The 20,916-nt window shown below is 44.3% G+C and overlaps 1 protein-coding gene across 2 annotated transcripts in view; it reads right to left on the minus strand.

Moving 5' to 3' along the window:
• The window catches only part of LRP11 (LDL receptor related protein 11), a 45,703-nt gene extending 24,995 nt beyond the window's left edge, over positions 1 to 20,708 (minus strand). Inside the window, exons 1-2 of one of the 2 annotated variants that reach the window (XM_073894079.1) lie at positions 19,760 to 20,708; positions 13,041 to 13,198 (exon numbers count right to left, since the gene is read on the minus strand). In XM_073894079.1, coding sequence (XP_073750180.1) covers positions 13,041 to 13,198; positions 19,760 to 20,372 — 771 coding nt within the window. In that variant the 5' untranslated portion in view covers positions 20,373 to 20,708. The remainder of the gene's footprint in view (positions 1 to 13,040; positions 13,199 to 19,759) is intronic. The other variant, XM_025866317.2, reaches the window with a different exon arrangement.
• Positions 20,709 to 20,916: the final 208 nt, after the last annotated feature.

Here is a 20,916-nt window from a genome sequence, read left to right on the forward strand (position 1 = left end):
CAGGAAACAGCACATTTAGTTAAGAGAGCTGCGGCATGGGGTCCAGCATCATCCATTATCCTTGGAGTAGTCCCAAGACTCGCCTCTCCACTCCTGGTCCAAGGATGTGAAATACTAAATCATACACTATTTTGGCAGTTTGCCCCACTTGGAATTCACGATCCTCAGTGTTATCTGGGCTGACACTCTCCTTGACTGACAATCCTTCACTTGTCCTTAGCAGCCACTGTTCCCACCCTGTAACTCCTCCAAGCTCCACACTCGATACCTGGTGTCTTCCTTCTCAGCAGATGACGTCATCTGCTTTGAGAAGAAAATCAGGACTCTAATTATGGCCGCGAGTATGGCTCCTGCACTCACCCCATGCTGGGAATGCCCCTCTACCTGTACCCGGCATCACCTCCTTTCCCCCACCCGTAAGATGAGCTGTCCTGCCTGCACTCCAGGCCAATCCTCCATTCAGGCCCTGACCTCTTTGCTCTCTGCCCTCAGAACACTGACCCATCAAGTAACTTCTCTTTCGAATGGCTCTGCTATCACTATGCGCAAGTTACTCTTGACCTAAAAACAAACAAAACAACAGCAAGTAAAACACCCTCCACTCCAAGATCTTCTCCGGCCATAAATCATATCTCCTTTCCATGTCAACTTACCTTTTCAAAACCTGGTTCATGTTGCACTTGCTGCCTCCATTCGCTCGTTTCCCATTTATTCTTCATCCCACCCACCTGCTTCCTTTCCTCACCATCCCCTTGAAACTGCTGGTAAAACTCACCAACAGATCTAGCAAAGGTCACCGGGTTGTCAAGGTCAGCGCTACTCGCTAGTCTCACCTTGCACCAGCTCCCCTCCACTGGCCCTCTTACTGTACTTTATAATGTGGCCACTCCTGGGTTCTGGAACTCCCGGCTTCCCGGGCTTCTGTTTCTGTGTCTGAGTTTCCCCAACTATTCCTTGCTGATCACCCTCATGGACTTCACTTCTGCTCACTTCCTAAACCCAGGGCCCCATCTTGATCCTCTATTCTTCTCATGCAACTTTTCTTTTTTAAATCTTTTTTTTAGATTTTATTTATTTTTGTGAGAGAGAGAGAGAAAGAGAGCATGAGCGGGGGAGAGGGGGCAGAGGGAGAAGCAGACTCCCTGCTGAGCAGGGAACCCGATGTGGGACTTGATCCTGGGACCCCAGGATCATGACCTGAGCTGAAGGCAGACACTTTACCAACTGAGCCACCCAGGCGCCCATCTCATGCCACTTTTCAAGGAGCCTCCTGCTCATGGCAAGAGCAATAGCTTCTGAGGCTCAGTTCTACGTTGTGATTTTGGGAGTCATTTTTGGATGCTCAATCCAACTACTATATATTTTCAGCCCTCCCAAAGATACTATAATGGTTTAATATCCTATTTTTCTAGGAAAAATCCCTTTTTGCTTAAGTGAACTAGTCTGGATATCGGCTACAAATGAATTCTGACCATTACACGGTTTATTACAGGGATGCATCAACGGACTTGAAAGTACAGAGAGTTGCTGCCCTGTTAGAACTATCAGCTGCTGGTTTGTATTCATGACATCCTAGAATTGAGATTCCTGCACATGACCCTGGCTTCGAGGCTTTGTCAGGACTATGTACACACACAAGCAGAATGCTTTACAATCACTCAGAGACAATGTAAGGAGATACAGCTGTTGCCACACTTTAGGCTGCTCAGGAATCAATCACCAGAGCTCCTGTTAAGCACAGATTTCCCAGCCCAGCCTCAGAGTCTGAGTCAGAGGGTCTGAGCGTGGGATCTGGGAATCTGAACGTAACAGGCACACACAGATGATACAATGTAAGAAAATGAGTGAAGTGGTTAAGAGTGGAGCCTGGCATCCAACAGAGCTGGGTTGGAATGCCAGGTCCAACCATGTGCCAACTATGTGACCTTGTACAAGTCACTTAGCCTACTTAAGTCTCAGTTTCTTTATCTGTGAAATGAAGTAATAATGGCACCTATCTTATAAGTATCAAATGAGATAGCTATGTAAAAAGAGCTTAATATAGGGCTTATATAGAATTATAAATATATATCAAAAGAGCTCGAAACATAGTAAATGCTTAGATATATCCATTATCTCCCTTGGTTAGTTCTCATCTCAAGCTGAGCCACCCAGTTTTTATAGACAGGGAAATGAAATCTCAATAATGTGACTTTCACTCACTGAGATGGTGGCAGAATTGAGACCTCCAGATGTAAAACCGGCTATGAGCAGTCCCATCGCTCCCCCTGCAAAAGCTGTAGGCTGGACATCTGGCAAAGAAGACCACCAGTCCTTTGTGGTTTATTTCAAAGAGATGTTAAGCAGTTTTCACTGCCATGTGGTTACATGAACTTCAGGCCCAGCTACACTAAGAGAATATCAAACAGGGTTCACTTCTAGGAGAATTAAAACACTACCTGAGGGGCATGCAGAGAGAAAGCTGAAGATGACAAGCTAATTGCAGAGTCTGGGGTGGGCAACTGATCCTCAGAAACAAGGGGGTGCTGCGACGTCTGAGAACATCAGAGATTCAGATGAGTAGGATTTAAAATGAGACAAGAACTATGGTTTGGGACCGCAGGGTCGTATTGAACGCCTGTTGTCTTTTACATCCCAGCCAATCCGTCAGGAAGTCCTGTTGGCTCTACTTTAAAAACACATCCAGGGGCACCTGGGTGACTCAGTCGGTGGGGCGTCAGACTCTTGATTTCCGCTCAGGTCATGATCTCAGGGTCATGAGAACAAGCCCCACAACGGGTCTGCTTGGGGTTATCTCCCTCTCCTTCCGCCCAACCCCCCCCTTACATGCTCTCTCTAAATAAATAAAATCTTTTTTTAAAAATCCAGAATTTAACCACTTCTCATCACGTCCACCGTCACTGTCACCACCTTGCTCTGAGCCCAGTCTGGTCTGAGCCCACCCTGTCTCTAGCCTGAGTCACTGCAGTGGTCAAGAGATTTGCACTCCAGTGGGACTGGAGCCCGACATCCTTTTCTTCCGGAAACTTCCCCTCCCACCTTTGTCCACATGATTGTAAGATAAGTGTCAGTTATGACTTCTCCCTATGGCTATAGGAGTGTGAGGCTGAACCAAGGAGAGTCAATGTCTGCAAGGGGCAGGAGGTGGTAAGCCTGGTGCAGTTGGTGGACTCTCACTCTCTCCAGCTCTGGCTCAGAATCAGGCGGGCCTTGCTAGGTGGCAGCAATGTAATAGGTAAGACCACTACTTATTGCCTCTTGGGACACACGGATACATGGTGGCAGATGATGACCACACTGAGCCCTACAGCATTGAGTAAGGTGCTACAAGGGAGAGAAGCTGTCCTAGCTGGTTTGCCTGAATGCAGACAAGACCTAAGACCGCAGAAAGCCAACAGCTGAGGGCTTTATTGCCTAGGTACTTGAGAGGAGAGGGTAGACTATAGGCTTGAACAGAATGAGATTTGTAAGGTCAGGGTGACCCTGAGTGGGGCCATAGGAGTGAGGTGGAGGTGAAGTTAATGGAGATTTTAAGAGACTGGGGAGGCCCTGAAGCAAGGGATCTAGATGGGCCATCTACGTGGACACTATTATCACCCCGGCCTGTGCCTAATCTCTCTGGGTGTCAACATTCAACACACTAGTATCAAACTGAAACTCTGAGGACCTGGGGTTTGTTTGGGAAGCCTCTTTTCAGTGCTGGGGCTGGAAGGACAGAGCATCCCCTAAGAGGTCATCATCCACCTGGGCTTTGGATGCCTCTCTCTGCCTTCCTAGGCACCTCCTTTCTGATGTCGGAAACACTGATCTAGATCCAGACCATGGTGATAACCTTCAAAGTCCTGGGTGAGCTTAAATTTAGATCTATTCAGATTAATATCCCTTCCTTGACCCCTTTTATTCATTTAGCTAACAAAGGGTGTCTTTCCTTGAAATCAGATATTTAGAATATTTAGAACAGTAAGATGGATATTTTCCCTTCAAGCCCCCAGGTAATCCTTCTGGACATCTTCTCATATTTATATGACATTGGAAAGGATTTAAAGTATTTTACAAACATTTCCTAAGTGTTAGGGTAAAAAACATATATAGGAGAAAGAGAATAAGACAAACGTTCTCATTGTTCCTGCCAAGGGAACAGGACATTTCCTGAGAACATGAATCCATTTTCTTGACACCTGGCCATAATGCAGAGTTTCTACAGACAAAAGATTAGTACTGCTTCCTTCTTGTTTCTTCTCCTACTGCCCTTCTCTCCTTCCTAAACTAGGGAAGATCAATATTGGTATCTCGGTTTGGCAAGATGTGGGTAAAATGGGTAAAGTGTACACAAGATCTCTCTGTATTATTTTTCTCTTTTCTTCATTTATTTTAGAGAGAGAGAGAGAATGAGCAGGGGGAAGGGCAGAGAGGGAGGGAGAGAGAGAATCTCAAGCAGACTGCTCAGTGTGGAGCCTGACACGGGACTTGATCTCACAACCCTGAGATCATGACCTGAGCCAAAACCAAGAGTAGAATGCTCAACCACCTGAGCCACCCAGGTGCCCCTCTTTTTTCTTTTTTTTTAAGTAATCCCTACACCCAATGTGGGGCTCAAACTTACAATCCCAAGATCAAAAGTTCATGCTCTACCAGCCAGGCACTCCTCTCTGTATTATTTCTTAGAAAAGTAAAAGTATGTTACTATACAGACCACTGGGCAAATGGCCAACTGTCCTCTGGGAAAAGCCAAACCCGATTCTCATTTTGAATGGATTCTGATTTTATGGCCCTAGGTCACCATACTGAGAGGATGCACACTTTAAATACTATCAGGCATGCCCAAAATTTTTGCACTATAGAATGTGGATCTTTTCAAATTGAAAAGTTCTAGTCAATATAATTTTATAAGTCCTATTTGTCCGAATATTAAGGTTATAGAGACATGTACCACAGGGCCCTCATCTGCGAAGTCTTCTCTGACTTCCCTCAACTAGATTATAATCTCTCCTTCTCTGAATTCTAGTAGCATTTTATCTACATTCTTTTACAGTCTTGCCCTTTCTACTTGGTATTATTGTTATTTAGGTGCACATCTAATATTCTCAACTGGTGTCAAGTTACTTGAGGGCAATATCCCTTACAACTTTTTCACAGTGCCTTACTCCCTTGCTCCTTGCCTTGAAGAGGCCCTTATAATTTTTTTTTTATATACAAGTGAGTAAATCTATTCTGTTAGTAGTTCAGCTAAACTATCGGTCAAAAGAGACCAGTATTTATATCTCAAGATGTTTAGAATTCACCGTAATAGTTACCTCTCCTGGAGTGCTCATGTTATGCTCCTTGGTACACTAAGCGCTTTATTTGCGTTTTCCCATTTTGATCCCTTACTGAAACTCTTATCAGGTGGTATTATCCTCTTTACAATTGAGGAAGCTAAGGCTTAAATAATGAAACAATTTTCCCAAGTTCACCCTGCTAGGGAATTGGCAAAACTGGGTTTGAGTCCAGGTCATTTGACTCCAAATTCCATACGCACAGCAGTTCCAGAATCCTACCTCTCTGTCAGCCCAGGAAGGCCTTCCAAGGTCCTTATTCCAAGAACCATTTCTTAGAAAGAACCCAGGCACAGTTTCTATACAGACTGGCCAGCTGTAATGCTCTAAAAAAATCAGGTTGAAGCCCCATCTGACTGGAAGCACAGATAGATTGCAGACTCCTGGGGTTCTGGAAGCCTACTGTGCTGTCAATTTATTGTCTGAGAAGTTGTGTGTTTGTTTCTGAACAGGCAAAGAACTTCAAAGCTTCTGCCCCTACTAGAATAGAGCTTTCCTAACTCAATTTACCCAGATTTACTTTTCATGAATTATGCACTTTTTTCCCCCAGAGAGATTATTTTTCAACATTTCCGTATAAGTAATTTTCTTAAAGAAAAAAATGCAATTAAATATTCAAGGCCTTGAGGGTTGTGTAAAAAGAATTCATACGTAAGTGAGGGTAGGCTACATTTAAGCTCGTGGTCAACACTGAAACACAACAGCTATGAATTATTACTCTATATAGGCAAATAAAGCGCTTAGCGTACCACAGAGCATAACATGCGCACTCCAGGAGAGGTAACTATTACGGTGATATTTACTTCTCTTCTGCTTTTGCTCTCATTCCCAGGAAACACCTAGACCCTCTGGCTTTCTCAGTGTCAAAATGGCTCCTTTTTGGCCTCAGACCAGAGTCTGAAAGTTTGCCTCTTTGGTCATTTGAGGAGGGAGGTTTTGTTCCCTGTTCAAGTCCTTTTGTGCACTGGTGAGCACATGGAGTGAGTCTTGGTGGTTTGGGTTTCCTTAGGAGAATCTCTGAAAGAATATTACCCAGGCAGCAACACAGTCTTGCCTGGGTATAAGACAAGGCTGTCAAGAATTGTGTGAACACCATCAAAGGAAAAATGATCTCATAATAAATTGAATAATAACATCATGTTTGAATGTCTACTGTGTTTGGCTCATGGCTCTGGGGCCTTACCTGCACCACCTTGTTTAACCCCAATAATAAACGCCTTGACAGGAGGACTCCTTATTTTCATCTTGCAAATGGCTTAAGCCATCTGTCTCACAGATAGGAAGTGGTAGAGCTGGGATTCAAAAACCACAGCATAAAGTAGGTGCTCTGTTAGAATTCTTACCTGTTTGCTCTCTTTCATTTATGACAAATTGACTCACTTGAAGGAGGAAGGAAATAGGTTAAGTGTGATATGAAACTTTCTCAGGTACCCAATGACCACTTTTCTCTTTTTTTTTAAATTTAGAAACAATCTTTCCCCCATCACTCCCCCCAACCAAAGGCCTAGAATATCTGAGATAACTTTTATTAAAGTGATTTACAATTTGTTTTTATTTTTTAAAAGATTTTATTTATTTATTTGTCAGAGAGAGAGAGAGAGAGAGAGAGGCAGGCAGAAGGAAATGCAGGCTCCCTGCTGAGCAAGGAGCCTGATGTGGGACTTGATCCCAGGACCCTGGGATCATGACCTGAGCCAAAGGCAGACGCTTAACTGACTGAGCCACCCAGTAAGTAACAAACTTACATTTTGTTTTTATGAAGACTAGAAATTGTCCAATAGCCAAGAAATAATAATAGGTTATGTGTGCTTAGGATCTCCTTTGACGAGGTGCAAAGAAAATGTCAGACAACACTCACCGGCTCTCTGTAAAAGCTGTATGAGCCCAGAGTGCTGAGCAATGTTGTTCTGCCCATCGTGCTAGGAAGGATGATACAGATTTGGGGGCTAGAAGAACACTTTTGGAAAGGTTGGCTGAGCAACCGATTACTTAAAAAAAAAAATTAATTAGTAAGTCTTATTAGAATCCTAATAAGTATATGCACAGTTCTAAGCTTTGGGAGAGAAAGGGAAAAAATGATCAAGAAAGGAGTAAAGGAAGGAGGGAGGGAAGGAGAAAAGGGAGACAGGGCCCCTCTGTCAGGGAAACCCGTCTTCAGCTCATCGTTCCTTCTCTCACTGAAAAGACTTCTACAGGAATCTTTCATTATTGTTAGAATTCTGTTGTGATACTATAGATTTTATGTATTTCTTTGGCCTGTTATCAATGAGGATGTGGCGAAAACAACAGATACAGTTAGTGTTTAATCTTTCAAGACCACGGTAGGTTCTCTGGAATCTCTTGGTTAAACAACTGCAGGCTGCCTTGAAAATCCTGCTCCCTAAAGTTTTATAGTCTTTTGGTAGGTTTTTAAATCACCGCCTTACCATGTAATAATTCGTTCCTTTTGTGAGCATTTTCAGTATTGACCCAAATTACATCCCAGGAAGTCTGACTGAGGAGAAGTGACCAAATGGCTCCTCTACAAGGAGACAGTGCAATTTGAAATTCAACAATTATTTTGTGCCCTCTTGCCCTATGTCAAAAAAGTCAATTATTGTTTCTATTTATGTTCCTTTTCCAGAAACTTCTTCTCTAAGGCTGAATTATAAAATACCATTTTTTAAAAGGTTTATTTGAGGGGGGAGGGGCAGAGGGTAAGAATCTCAAGCAGACTCCCTGCTAAGTGTGCAGACCCATGTGGGGCTCGGATCTCACCAGCCTAAGATCGTGATCTGAGCTGAAATCAAGAGTCAGAGGCTTGAGGGTGACCAGGTGGCTAGGTTGGTTAAACGTCTGCCTTTGGCTCAGGTCATGATCCCAGGGTCCTGGGATCGAGCCCCACACCGGGCTTCAGCCCCACACCGGGCTCCCTGCTCAGCAGGAAGCCTGCTTCTCCCTCTCCCACTCCCTCTGCTGCTCCCCCTGCTTGTGTTCTCTCCTTCTCTCTCTCAAATAAATAAAATCTTAAAAAAAAAAAAAGAGTCACAGGCTTAACCAGCTAAGCCACCCAGGTGTCCCTATAAGATACCATTTTATGGTATTAAAAATGAGACTAAGGGGGAGACCTCACATAGACCATCCGGTGTAACTTGGATTTTATCAAGAAGGACCCACGTTCCTGTTTGCTTCAGTTTTTCTCTGTGCATGAGCAGGGGGAGGGGCAGAGCTGGAGGAAGGGGGAAAAAGAATCTTGAGCAGACATCATGTTCTCAGGGGAAAGCCTGACCAATGAGTGCTCCTGAGGGGTGGGGATGGTCAAGGGGCATAAGAACAAGTGTATCGCACACTGGGATTTAACTTAATTGCTTTGCTATGCTAGCCTATAATCGCTCTTCCCCCATTCCCAACAACCTTTCAACTGAGCCCTGTTTTACAGCTGGAAGGAGGACTGAATTAAGATTCCAGTCAACTGGATCCCATTCTCAGAAAAACAAAACAAAGCCCAAACAAACAAACAAACAACTGACTTAAGAGTTCCAATTTTCCAGTCAGAAACTTGGGGGTGTGGGGACACCTGGCTGGCTCAGTTGGAAGAACACCAACTCTTGATCTCTGTGTGGTGAGCTGGAGCCCCATGTTGAGTATAGAGATTAATAAATAACATAAATAAGCTAAAAAAAAAAAGGAAATTTTGGGGTGTAAAATCCGCTGCCCAAGTGAAAGGGATCAGTGAGATGGTCCCTGAAGGATGTTAATTACTGTTAAAGGAACATTCTCAAAATGTTAAAACTATGGCTCTCACACAAATCTAATATGAACATGAGTCAAAGATTTTATTTAATTCATTAATTAAAGAGAAAACCAATAAGACATTCCATAGATTCAAAGGAGAATCTGAGGGGCGCCTGGGTGGCTCAGCAGGTTAAGCATGGGACTCTTGATTTCAGCTCAGGTCATGATCTTGGTCCTGAGATAGAGCCTGTGTTAGGCTGTGCACTCAGAGAGGAGTCGGCTTGTCTCTCTCCCTTTGTTCCTCGCCCTACTTGCTCTCTGTCTCTCATAAAAATATAATCTTTAAAAAAACAAACAAAAGACAAAGGAGAATCTGAGGAACAGACAGAAATAAGCAGCCATGAATGTTTAAATGAAGTTGCTAGGAGATGCAAAGCTGAAACAAGTTTCCTATTAGTAGTGATTAGGCACCAACATACGTGGATTAACAGATTAATACCCATGGGTGTTAAAATATCATACTTGAAATCCACTTTTCCACAGGGCAGAAGTCAATTGCATCTCTATTTGAAACAATTTATTTGCATTTCTATGGACAAGAATCATTTGCATTACAATCTGTTTTCTACAATCTATAAATGCTAACCTTGAAGGACCTGCTCTGCAGCATTTCACTGAAAGGTACTCAGTAATCTCTTGCCGCTTCAAAGTCTTTAATGATGTTTTATTATAATTTTAATCCACAAAGTAGGGATGTGTCCGCTTGTGAGGTTGTTCTGAGGAATACAGATAGGTCTAAACCGCCTGGATGGCTCAATCAATGACAGCTTTATTATGATGAAGTCAGAGTAGGATGAGAGTTTACTTTTGGGGGCATTCATGAATGTACACCATTATAAGACAGTCACAGTTTGGTAGCAAATGGCTCTCTTATTGCAGATTTTGTCACTTACATTATGGCTGTATAACTTTAGATCTATCTGCCAGCACATTATACACTTGGCAGGGGAATTGGTCCACATTTCCCTCTTGATGGCAGAGCAGTCAGACCTAAAAGCCCATGAGAAATGCCTAATTTTGTTACGCCTTTTAGATATCTTCAATAAATTAAATACTGAATCATCAGCATTATTTTTATTCAGCACTCAAATATGCAATTCATTGCTTACAGAATAAAGCTTTTAGTAGCAAATAGACAAAGCTAGATGATAATGGAGGCAGATTTATAGCTGCTTAAACAAATATGTCCCAGAAGTGCCAATTACCAGTCAGTGTCCATCTCAAGGGAGCTCTCTAGTGGTATGATCAATGGCTTGTCTGTGTACCTTTCCTGATCAACCTTAGTTCTCAAAGATTAAATAAAGATATATTAATTTTGCAGCTGACACAATGCATCGAAGGATAATAAATATGCTGGATGATACTCAAATTTCAAAATAATTTCTGTTGTAGGTGAAAACCAAAAGGCTGAGCTGTAAAAAGGATAAACATAAGGTCCTGCACTCAGGTTCAATAAATCAATTATATAAACACAGGATGAAGAGGCCATCAGGGCAGCAGTCCATGCAGAAAGATGAAGCAGGGTTTGGGTCATCCTGCTACTGGAAAACTCAACATGAATCTATTGTGTGAAGCAGCCACTAAAATAGTTTATGTAAATTGAGCTTCACTAGTAGAAGTAGAGACAATGTCTGGATCACAGGAGGTGATAGTCTGTGTGAGGAAGAACCACAGTTTCATATGGGGTTCATAAGGGTGTCAGATTTTTTTTTAAGATTTTATTTATTTATTTCAGAGAGGGAGAGAAACACAGCACAAGCAGAGGAAAGGGCAGAGGGAGAGGGAGAAGTAGACTCCCCGCTGAGCAGGGAGCCTGATGGGAGACTCGATCCCAGGACCCCAGGATCATGACCTGAGCCGAAGGCAAATGCTTAATTGACTGAGTCACCCAGGCACCCCAGGATGTCAGATTTTAAGAAGGGCCTGGAAGAATCTGAGAAAATCCAGAAGAGGCTGGATGGTAAGTGGGACCCTCTGAAAATCAATTTATGAGGAACATCTGAAAGACTGGGAGTGTTGAGTTCTGAGAAGAGCATTCCAAGTGGTTGACATTCATTTTTCTTTTTAAGATTTTATTTATTTATTTGAGAGAGAGAGAGACAAAGATAGAGACAGAGCATGAGCAGGGAGGAGAGGGAGAAGCAGGCTCCCTTCTGAGCAGAGAGCCCGATGTGGGGCTCCATCCCAGGACCCTGAGATCGTGACCTGAGCCAAGGCAGATACTTAACTGACTGAGCCACCCAGGCACCCCTCATTTTTTTTTTCCAAAACTTAAGTGGCTGATAAATAGAATAAAAAGATGTATTCAGTGCTTTTCCAAAGAGATCGAGCACGGTGCACAGTAGTAATAGGAGGCATATCCTGTTGGCCTAATAATTAGAGCTGATGAAAGCTGTTACAGGACATGACGTGAAGTAGTGAGCTTTCATCTCTGGAAATACCAGGCAGAGAGTGGACAACCACTGGAAGGGGCTCCTAGATGGATGGGGGCTGGGTAAGATGCTCATCAAGGGTCCAGGCAAATCAAAGACTACATAATAATTGAGTAAATAAAGAACACAAATCAGTCTTGAAGGACTAGCTGATTATTGTTTTTGTTCCAAAAGAATATAAATCAGTGCTTCCCCACAGAGGGAAGACCCTGTGAAGACACAGGAAGTAGTCGACAGCCAACTGTGAGGCCTTAGAAAAAACCAGCCAATTACCAGTCAGTGTCCATCTCAAGGGAGCTCTCTAGTGGTATGATCAATGGCTTGTCTGTGTACCTTTCCTGATCAATTGGGATCAGTTATAAAATAAATAAGTCATGGCATATAATGTAAAGCATGGTGGCTATAGTTAATAATACTGTACTGTATATTTGAAAGTCACTGAGAGTAAATCTTTAAAAAAAAGTTTTTAAGGCTTCCTTAAAAAAAAAGTTCTTATCACAAGAAATGTGTTACTATGTGAGATAGCAGATCTTAACTAGGCTTATTATGGTGATCATTTCACAATATGTATAGATGTCGAGTCATTATGTTGTTCTTCTGGAACTAATATAATGTTTTTTAATAGCTCAATTAATAAAAAAAAAATAACAGAAAGACTCCTGGGTGTAGGCAGCCAATGGGAGAGTGACTCATTCCGTCTGTAGCAATTCCGATCAGCCCACATAAGCCTGATGAACATCAGCAGGGAGGGCACCAACAGGGACACTTGCCCTCACTGACTGACTCAGTTATCTCAAGCAGGCCTCATTGCCAGATGAGGTGGTTGCTTTCTGGATCCTGTGAAGAATTGGTTTATTCTTTTTTTTTTTTTAGATTTTATTTATTTATTTGACAGACAGCGAGAGAGGGAACACAAGCAGGGGGAGGGGCAGAGGGAGAGGGAGAAGCAGGCTCTCCGCTGAGCAGGGAGCCCAATGCGGGGCTTGATCCCAGGCTCGATCCCAGGACCCCAGAATCATGACCTGAGCCGAAGGCAGTCGCTTAACCGACTGAGCCACCCAGGCTCCCCGAATTGGTTTATTCTATTGTTATTTTCCTCTTTATATTCCTTCGTATTTTTCAAATTTTCTACCTGGACCTTGAGCTAAGGAAAGAAGGAATAAGAAAATTTAAAAAGAAGGAATAAGAAAATTTAAAAAGTAAAAAAAGGCAAAAAAAAATTTTTTTAAAGTAATCTGAGTCATTAAAACAAAGTCTGAGTCTTTTCCCTTGAAGTGTTTTGCCAAAAAAGCAGCAAGAACAAGAGTAAGCTTCAAAACAAAGGATCAGAATCACTGTTTACTCAGTAGGAACGTAAATTCATATAATAAACCACTTTTTCAGCTATCACTTTTGTGCGTTCTCCATTTTATACCTCTTCTGCTAGCTTACAGATATTTTGGGAACAGGAGTAGAAGAACATTATGAGCAGTCACCTCATGGAAATATTTGCGGTCATTACAATGACGTCATGAATTACCTTCATGTCCACTGATGGGTCACCCTGCAGCAGTGTCCACTCATACCGGACAATGGCATGGTCATCTGTGCTCTCACGGCCGTCCAAAACCACCCCATCTGTAGGTAGATGCAAGACCACATCCTGCCCGGCCTTGCTAAGTGGGGGCTCATCTTTTTCTGTAAAAGAAAATCAATAATTCACAAGAGAGATGAGGCCCTATTTTTTTTATAATTTATTTAAAGAAGTATCTTGTTTGCTAGAATAGATGTAGTCCAGTGAACAACTACTAAGAGAATGTATAGCAACTAAAGTTATTTTCTTATTGATTTTCATCATATTCTCTTTACATAATAAACAATAGCAACAAATTAGGAATATGGACTTTAACACATGCAGAAGAGGAGGTGTGGTGTATCAGCTAGTAGCAGCAGCTACCACAAGCTTGTGAGTACTAGGCTATCCAATCTGGAGTAGTACTTTTATTCTCTAGAGTCAAATATTCATTTAATTCATAAATAATTTTAGTTCAAAGTTCTATTAAATGAATTTATCAAAAAAGAACTTCTGAAACACATTTAAAAAAAAAACCCGCCTCTGATACAGATTTTTTTTTCTTATCCTCAAGTTTTTAAAATAGAAGTGATATTAAGTATTCAATGCGTAGGAGACTAAATTAAAGTTAAGGCAAGTTCTTGGATTCACACAAAATAAAACTCACTTAGAAATTTTCCGGAATACAATTTTTCATCTAGGAAAATAGAAAACATTCACAGGTTCTAACAACTAATTTTTATTTTTTAATTCTTTTCTTTCTTTTTTTTTAAAGATCTTATTTATTTGACAGAGAGAGCACAAGCAGGGGGAGCGGCAGGTGAGGGAGAGGGAGAAGCAGGCTCCCTGGGGAGCAGGGAGCCCGACGCGGAGCTCAATCCCAGGACCCTGGGACCATCACCAGAGCTGGAGGCAGGTGCTTCACCGACTGAGCCTCCCCCAGGTGCCCCTAACGACTAACTTTTATAACAGAAGCTGGCACAGAGTTTCTGTATGACAGCAAACAAGTATGTGTTTACCTTTGATCTGGAATGGTACTAAATAATTCAAGGCTAAGGTGAAGTAGTGTTCACTAACTACTAATCTTTAACTGATAGTCGACGGATAGAAGCTGCATACAGAAAACATTTCTAAGAGCAGAGTTGTGAATATTTTATTAATTTAAGCTTATTAGTAAACTTACCCAAATGCACTTTTATATTAAAGAAACTAAGTAATATAACTGGGGGGAAAATCTATAGGTTCTTATAATCTATCCTTTTTGGCTGCCACTATTTCCTCCCTCCTCCCATGCCAAAGCTCTGCCCAAATTCTGGCCTGGATTTGTTCTTAACTTTCTCTGGATGACGTTGCTGAGACACGGCTCTCTCCCTGCAGAGCCCCGGTGGCTTCCCAAGCAAACCTCTGAGGGCCAACCCAGATATCCCAGGGCCTGAGGCTAGCAGCAATCCTCTTTGTCACTAGGCAACAAAGGTCCTTACTCTTGATACACTACAGCTAAAATGACTTCCCTGAAATTCTAGTCTGATTGGGTCATTTCCCTGCTTAAGAAAAACGCTTCAACAAATTACCATGACCTTGCAGATGTTGAGAGACCTGCTCGTCCAGCCCTATCTTCTCATCTACTGATGCTCCCAATATACCCAGAAACCCAGAATTTCTGTAAGGGGCTGGCAGCTCTTAGAGCTGTGGCTTTTCTGAATGAGAATGCTGCTGGTAGCCTCAAAAAGAGATGGCTTTTTTTATGAGCCTATTTACAGGGAATAAGCACACTTGCTATTGCCGATGGTTCCATTTGTCTATTGAGAAGATGAGTCCCATTTGCTGTTGTTGTTGTTTTGTTTTTTTAAAGACTTATTTATTTGAGAAGGGGGGCTGGGGGAGGGGCAGAGGGAGAGGAAAGAGTCTTTGAGCAGACTCCGTGCTGAGAGTGGAGCTGGATGGAGCTGGATGTGGGGCTTGATCCCATGACTCTGAGATCATGACCTGAGCCGAAATTAAGAGTTGGAATGCCTGACTGCACCACCCAGGCGCCCTAAGATGAGTCCCATTTTTATAGTCATTTAAAACAATGAGGACTAGGGGGTGCCTGGGTGGCTCAGTCGTTAAGCGTCTGCCTTCGGCTCAGGTCATGATCCCAGGGTCCTGGGATCAAGCCCCGCATCAGGTTCCCTGCTCTGCGGGAAGCCTGCTTCTCCCTCTCCCACTCCCCCTGCTTGTATTCCCTCTCTCGCTGTGTCTCTCTCTGTCAAATAAATAAATAAAATCTTAAAAAAAAAAAAACAATGAGGACTAATAACTCAGATTGAAATAAGCCACACAAGCAACCTTTGCCTAAGAAGAAATTTGTTCTGCCTTTTCCATCTCTGAGCAAAGACCTAGGGTCTGAGGTCTTTATTCTGCCTCTCTCAGGTAAGGAAAGAGGTGACAATTTCATTACTAATAAGCCATTTTACAGAGTGTTACAGAGAACTTTCTTTTGGCTCTGGAAGTTTCATTGCTTTCCACACAATGCTTTACTACTTTAGAATTCTGGAAATTATCTTATAATTCACAGTAATACATTATAGTTAGCAACTATCTGCATGAAAATTTACTTTAAAATACTTTTTGTAAGTAAACAAACTAAAATATGCCTATATGATATAAACAACAATGAATGCATGCTATATTTTTAAGCTCTCAAAGATGTAACCCCAAAGACTTAAGATGGAAAAATCAGGTAAGTTCTGAAATATCTCACGTAATTACAAAACTAATTAATCCTGCCTTTCCTGGAAGAAGAAAAAAATCATTGTTTTAGTTGTTTACTTTTCTGTAGGTAAGCTTTAAGATATGATTTATGAACACAGCGAAACCTTCATATCTTCCACATTGATCACTGTTGTAACTGAAATAAAAGAGATACATTTCCTCCTCAGTTTAAGTCCAGGTAAATTATGCTGCGTAATGTATTCTGAAATAAGCCAGAGCTTATCTACCCAGGAACAGGTCTTAAAAATAAACAACAAGAGGAAAGGAGTATGCTATCATTTAAAAGTATGTGGCTTGCTGGGGCACTTGTCTGGCTCAGTTGGTGGAGCATGGGACTCTTGATCTCAGGGCTGTTGAGTTTGAGCCCCAGGTTGGGTGTGGAGATTACTTAAAATCTTTAAGGGGCGCCTGGATGGTTCAGCCGGTTAAGTGTCTGACTCTTGATTTCGGCTCAGGCTATGATCTCAGGGTCGTGAGATGGAGACCGGCATGGAGCTCTGCACAGGGTGTTGAGGCTGCTTGAGATTTTCTCTCTCTGCCCCTTCCCCCCCCCCGCCCCATCTCTAAATAAGTAAATTAATTAAAAAAAAAACTTGACTTGCTGATAAAGAACAAGATAAAGGTAAATTTGAGGGACGCCTGGGTGGCTCAGTCGGTTAATTATCTGCCTTCGGCTCAGGTCATGATCCCGGGGTCCTGGGATCGAGTCTCTCATTGGGATCCTTGCTCGGCAAAGAGCCTGCTTCTCCCTCTGCCTGCCGCTCCCCCTGCTTGTGCTCTCTCTCTCTCTCTGGCAAATAAATAAATAAAATCTTGTAAAAAAAGGTAAATTTGAATTTTCATCATAAAAATAATAAATCAATGTTAAGTACTATAGGAACACTGATTTCTTTTGAAAACTAAACACACTTGGTCAGATCTACAGAGGCAAAATAAGACTCATACCAATTCTGATGAAGCATATCAAGTTAAAACACTTTATACAGATAAGAATATTGTTAAGTAATCTGATTTATAACACACTGCTGTGAAAGGAGCCTTAATAACAAGGAGGTTCTGGAATCTGGATCCGTACTGTGTGGGCACAAAGGTTATAGTGGCGGTTGTGAAACTAGCAGAGACTCCTAAAGTCTGGACACAGAAGTGGGGCCAGCCTAAGGGAAGAGGCTTAGATACTGTGTCAAAATCCATGTGGTTGGTTTATTTGTTTTTGTGGTTTTCTTTTTTCATTGTGTGTTCCTCCTAATTGTAACACTTCAGGAAAAGATTATTCACAATCCCAATATGATTATCATCATTTTTGGTGTGTACCGTTATAGTTTTTCTCTACATGAGCTGATGATAATAAGTAAGAGCTGCCATTTATTGGGTGATTTCTTTGTATCAGGCACCAGGCTAAGTGCTTGTGAGCCTTAATGTCACTCAACTTTCACAAATCTCTGAGGGAGGGAGGTATTATCATCTGCATCAGACTCATGAGGAAATGAGAGTCAGATGCTTAGTTGCCTAAGATGATACAAATGATAAATTTGTCAGTTCGGATGTCAGCCCAGATCTTTCTAAACATACTTTGGGAGTCCCCAAAGTGTACCCAGTTATAGGAAATAGAAATTTATATCCTGAATTAGCCTACTAACTCATTAATATGTTCTATTTATTGATATTTATTCATATATTCTAGTATTGCCCATGTAACTCCATAAACTTCACAGTTGCCATTTTAATTTTAGCCTCTGCTATTGGACATATACTTTATCAATTTTTTCACCATTATAAATAATGCCACAACAAATTTTCTTGCTCCTACTTTTTCTTTAGCATGGACCACTTTCCCATAAAAATATCTCAGAACGAATGACCATTTTAATGGTCTCTGCTACATATTTCCTGGGAGACACTTGGACACGGCTCCACAACTTATGTGTGGCAAGGCTTTTTTGGGCAGTTTACTTTCTCTCACAGAGCCTTCTAGTACACTGGGGATTATAACAGAACCTAGATCTTTGGCTATTCTGAGGAGAGTGAGTTCATGTGTCGAAGCACCTTATAATAATGTCTAGCACCAAACTCAGTCAATGGCCGCAACAAACACGGCTGATGGGTTCTGCTATAAATTCCACCTGCCCCCTCATCATTTCACGAGGCTTCTATTCACCTCAAATGGCCCCCTGACTAATTCTCTGCAAGAGCTCTTCTAAATGATATTCAGGCTCAGTTAGCCTCCAACTCTGTATACTCACAAGAGTTGGAAAAAGAGGCAATGCAAGAAGGAATAACGTGCAAGTTTCAGAAGCATAAAGAGCTTCAAGAGGTTAAGCACCTAAGCAAGGCAAGGCAGACACAGTGCATGTGGGCAGGTAACCTTTGCCCTAGCTGCAAATAAGGGTACCTCGGGACCTGAGCTACACCCTTCTACATGTTACTGGGGATCTGAAGTGTGAGTATGACAGTGTTTTCCAGAAGGAGGACCAAGCCCTGTGGTCACCCATTTTTATCCCTAACATCTACATAATTGAATTCCCAAATACCCCCTAGGGAAGGGAATGGCAATGAAGGAAGCGGAAGAAAAGTGACTCAGAAACTCCTACTAGTAAACCTAACTTTTTTTTTTTTTAATTTCCATGAGCATATTCTTTCCTTATTTTCCTTTTGATTTCCCCTAGCTTATAAGAAAGCTTCCTTTGGTGATGTTGGTTTCCTCCAGATGTGCAGTGAGAACAAGAGAAAGGGATTTTGTTTCTTCACTGCTGGGATTTTTTTAGTCCATGTTTGAGCAAAGAGGAAGGATGTGTGTGTAACAGCCATGGGGCAGGCTCAGGGATGCTGGCGGAGGTCCAAGTGAAAGTGTCTCTTGCTTTTGCTTCAGGGAGAAAACTCTGGGGTTCTTCCCAATGTCTGCCTCAGGGCTGAACAGTCCCAGGGTGACTTTTGATGTCTGCTCCCCTGACAAGGGTCCTGAGCTTTCTCTCAGGTGGAGGTTAAGTGAGGAGATGGGCCCTTGCGAATATGGTTTCCCAGACCCTTCTCTTTGAACCTTCAGGTCTTGGAGACTCCAGATTTCCAAAGCGGCTGAGGCTCCCCCCCACCCCTAATCTCACTATATCATTCTTATGTTATCATAAATCAAAGAGCAACAGAATGCAATCAAACACACAGCCAACCACATGTGGGCCCAATCAAGGTTTTTTTCCCCCAATGGCTTTAATCTCCAACTGCCACATTTTTTGTGCCTCCTCTATGTGCCTTGACTGTCATTCAGAGCATCTGCAGGAAGTAAAACCACAGAATGAAAAACTTCATTATTAACGCTTTTAAAAAGAGATGTGCCCTCAACTTTCTTATTTTCAACTAAAATCAAATCCCTTCCTTTCCCTTTTTACAAAAGGGACCGTAGTTCACGCGAGTCAGCTGGACCCACTTCAAAATTCCTGACACCAAGTTTCCCTTCTCATTTTTGTCTGGTGAAAAGCCACTGCACGTGGAATCATGAGTCAAGCTAAGAAACGGGTGTGCTATGAGCAGTCTGGCACCTAATTAGATTTTGCTCCTGAGATTACTTGACACAAACCATGACTTACAAAAATCTGAGCCTAATATAAACTTTTTTTTTTATTTCGATCTTTTCGCCTCCTTTAAATCGAATTTCTGCGAATCCTCTCAGATCAGCCTCCCTCCCCAAGGATAGAAAAATTCCAGAAGCAGGCCACGGTGCCCTCTCTGCCCAATCTTCTAGGTTTCTCAGAAAGCATCCATAAAACAGCAATCAAAGCCACTCGTCCGGATGCCCCCGAACTAAAATAACTTGGAACGAGGCTGTTCCATTTTTCACTTGGCTATACTGCCTCAGTGGTCTCCCGGATGCAGCCACCCACAGGTGCCAGGGGCAGCAGGACCCAGAGGTCTGGGCCAGCCTCCTCCCGCGGAGTGCTCACCCATGCGTGGCGCGGCTTCCAGCTCTTCCTGCCTGCCCTCCAGGGCGCGGCTGAGGCTGTAGCTGCTGTAGCCGCGGTGCAGCGCGAACTTGCAGACGCTGCGGCCGCGGACCGTGCAGTTGAAGAGATAGCAGCCGAGCGCGGCGGCTGGGGGCGCGGGCCGCCGGGGCAGCTCCACCACCGCCACCGAGCAGCGCGGCTCGGAGCAGCAGGCCGCCACGCACTGCCGCCAGTCCCGCACGGCCGCCGGCGCGGTCAGGAAGCTGGCGCCCGCCGCGAGGGAGTCCTTAGTGCGGATGATGGCGTCCGGCATGGCGCTGTAGCCGCCGCCGCCCGGGCCCGGGCAGCCCTCCTCGGGGGGGCCGCCGCCCGCGCGCAGCTCCAGCTCCAGCTCCTCCTGCGGCCGTTCCTCCTGCAGCTGCCGGCGGAACTCCTCCAGCAGCTGCTCCACTCCCGAGAGCTGCGCGTGCAGCTCGGACAGCGGCGCGGAGGCCGGGCCGGCCGCGCGGCCGCTCGGCAGCCACAGGCAGAGTAGCAGCAACCCGCGCAGCGCCCGGTGCCGCGGCGGCCGCCCGCGCCCCGAGCCCGCGCCCTCCCGGGCGGCGAAGGCCATGGCGGCCGGCAGCTGAGGCAGCGAGCCTAGGAGGGGCCGCAGAGCGCGAGGAAGGCGGGGCGAGCCTGGGCCCTGGGCCCCTCCTGCGCGGCCGCGGCGGGCGCTAGGCCCTGGCGCCTCACAGCGCGGCCTCCCCGGGGCCCGGCTGCGCCCCCGAAGCCGCGGGCGCGCGGTCGCCGGCGGGAACCGCAGCAACGGGAGGCATAGCCGGCCCTGCCCGGCACCGCCGCTCGTGCTTTGTGGAGGCTTCGGGGAACGCCCGCGCCTCTCTGCCGGGACCCGGGGCTCCCTCCTGAGGCAGCAAGACGGCCTCGGCGCGGATCAGCACCGAGACTGTGAACAGTGGCCGCGGCGGGGGCGGGGGCGGAGGCGCGCCAAGCCCCGCCCATCTCCCCCACCCCCGCGTGCGGCCCCGCCCCCGACTCCCCAGCCCCGCCCCTCCTGCGTGCTGTCCTGCCCCTTGCTCGCGTTGACACCTTCCACACACCGCCTTCTGCAGGCTCCTCCCAAGCTGGGAGACCGCGGGAGGGAGACCTGGAAGGTG

This window comes from Callorhinus ursinus, unplaced genomic scaffold (genome assembly GCF_003265705.2).
Source record: "Callorhinus ursinus isolate GAN/ISIS: 27379988/994484 unplaced genomic scaffold, GSC_fseal_2.0 scaffold6, whole genome shotgun sequence".
Classification (NCBI taxonomy): Eukaryota; Metazoa; Chordata; class Mammalia; order Carnivora; family Otariidae; genus Callorhinus; species Callorhinus ursinus.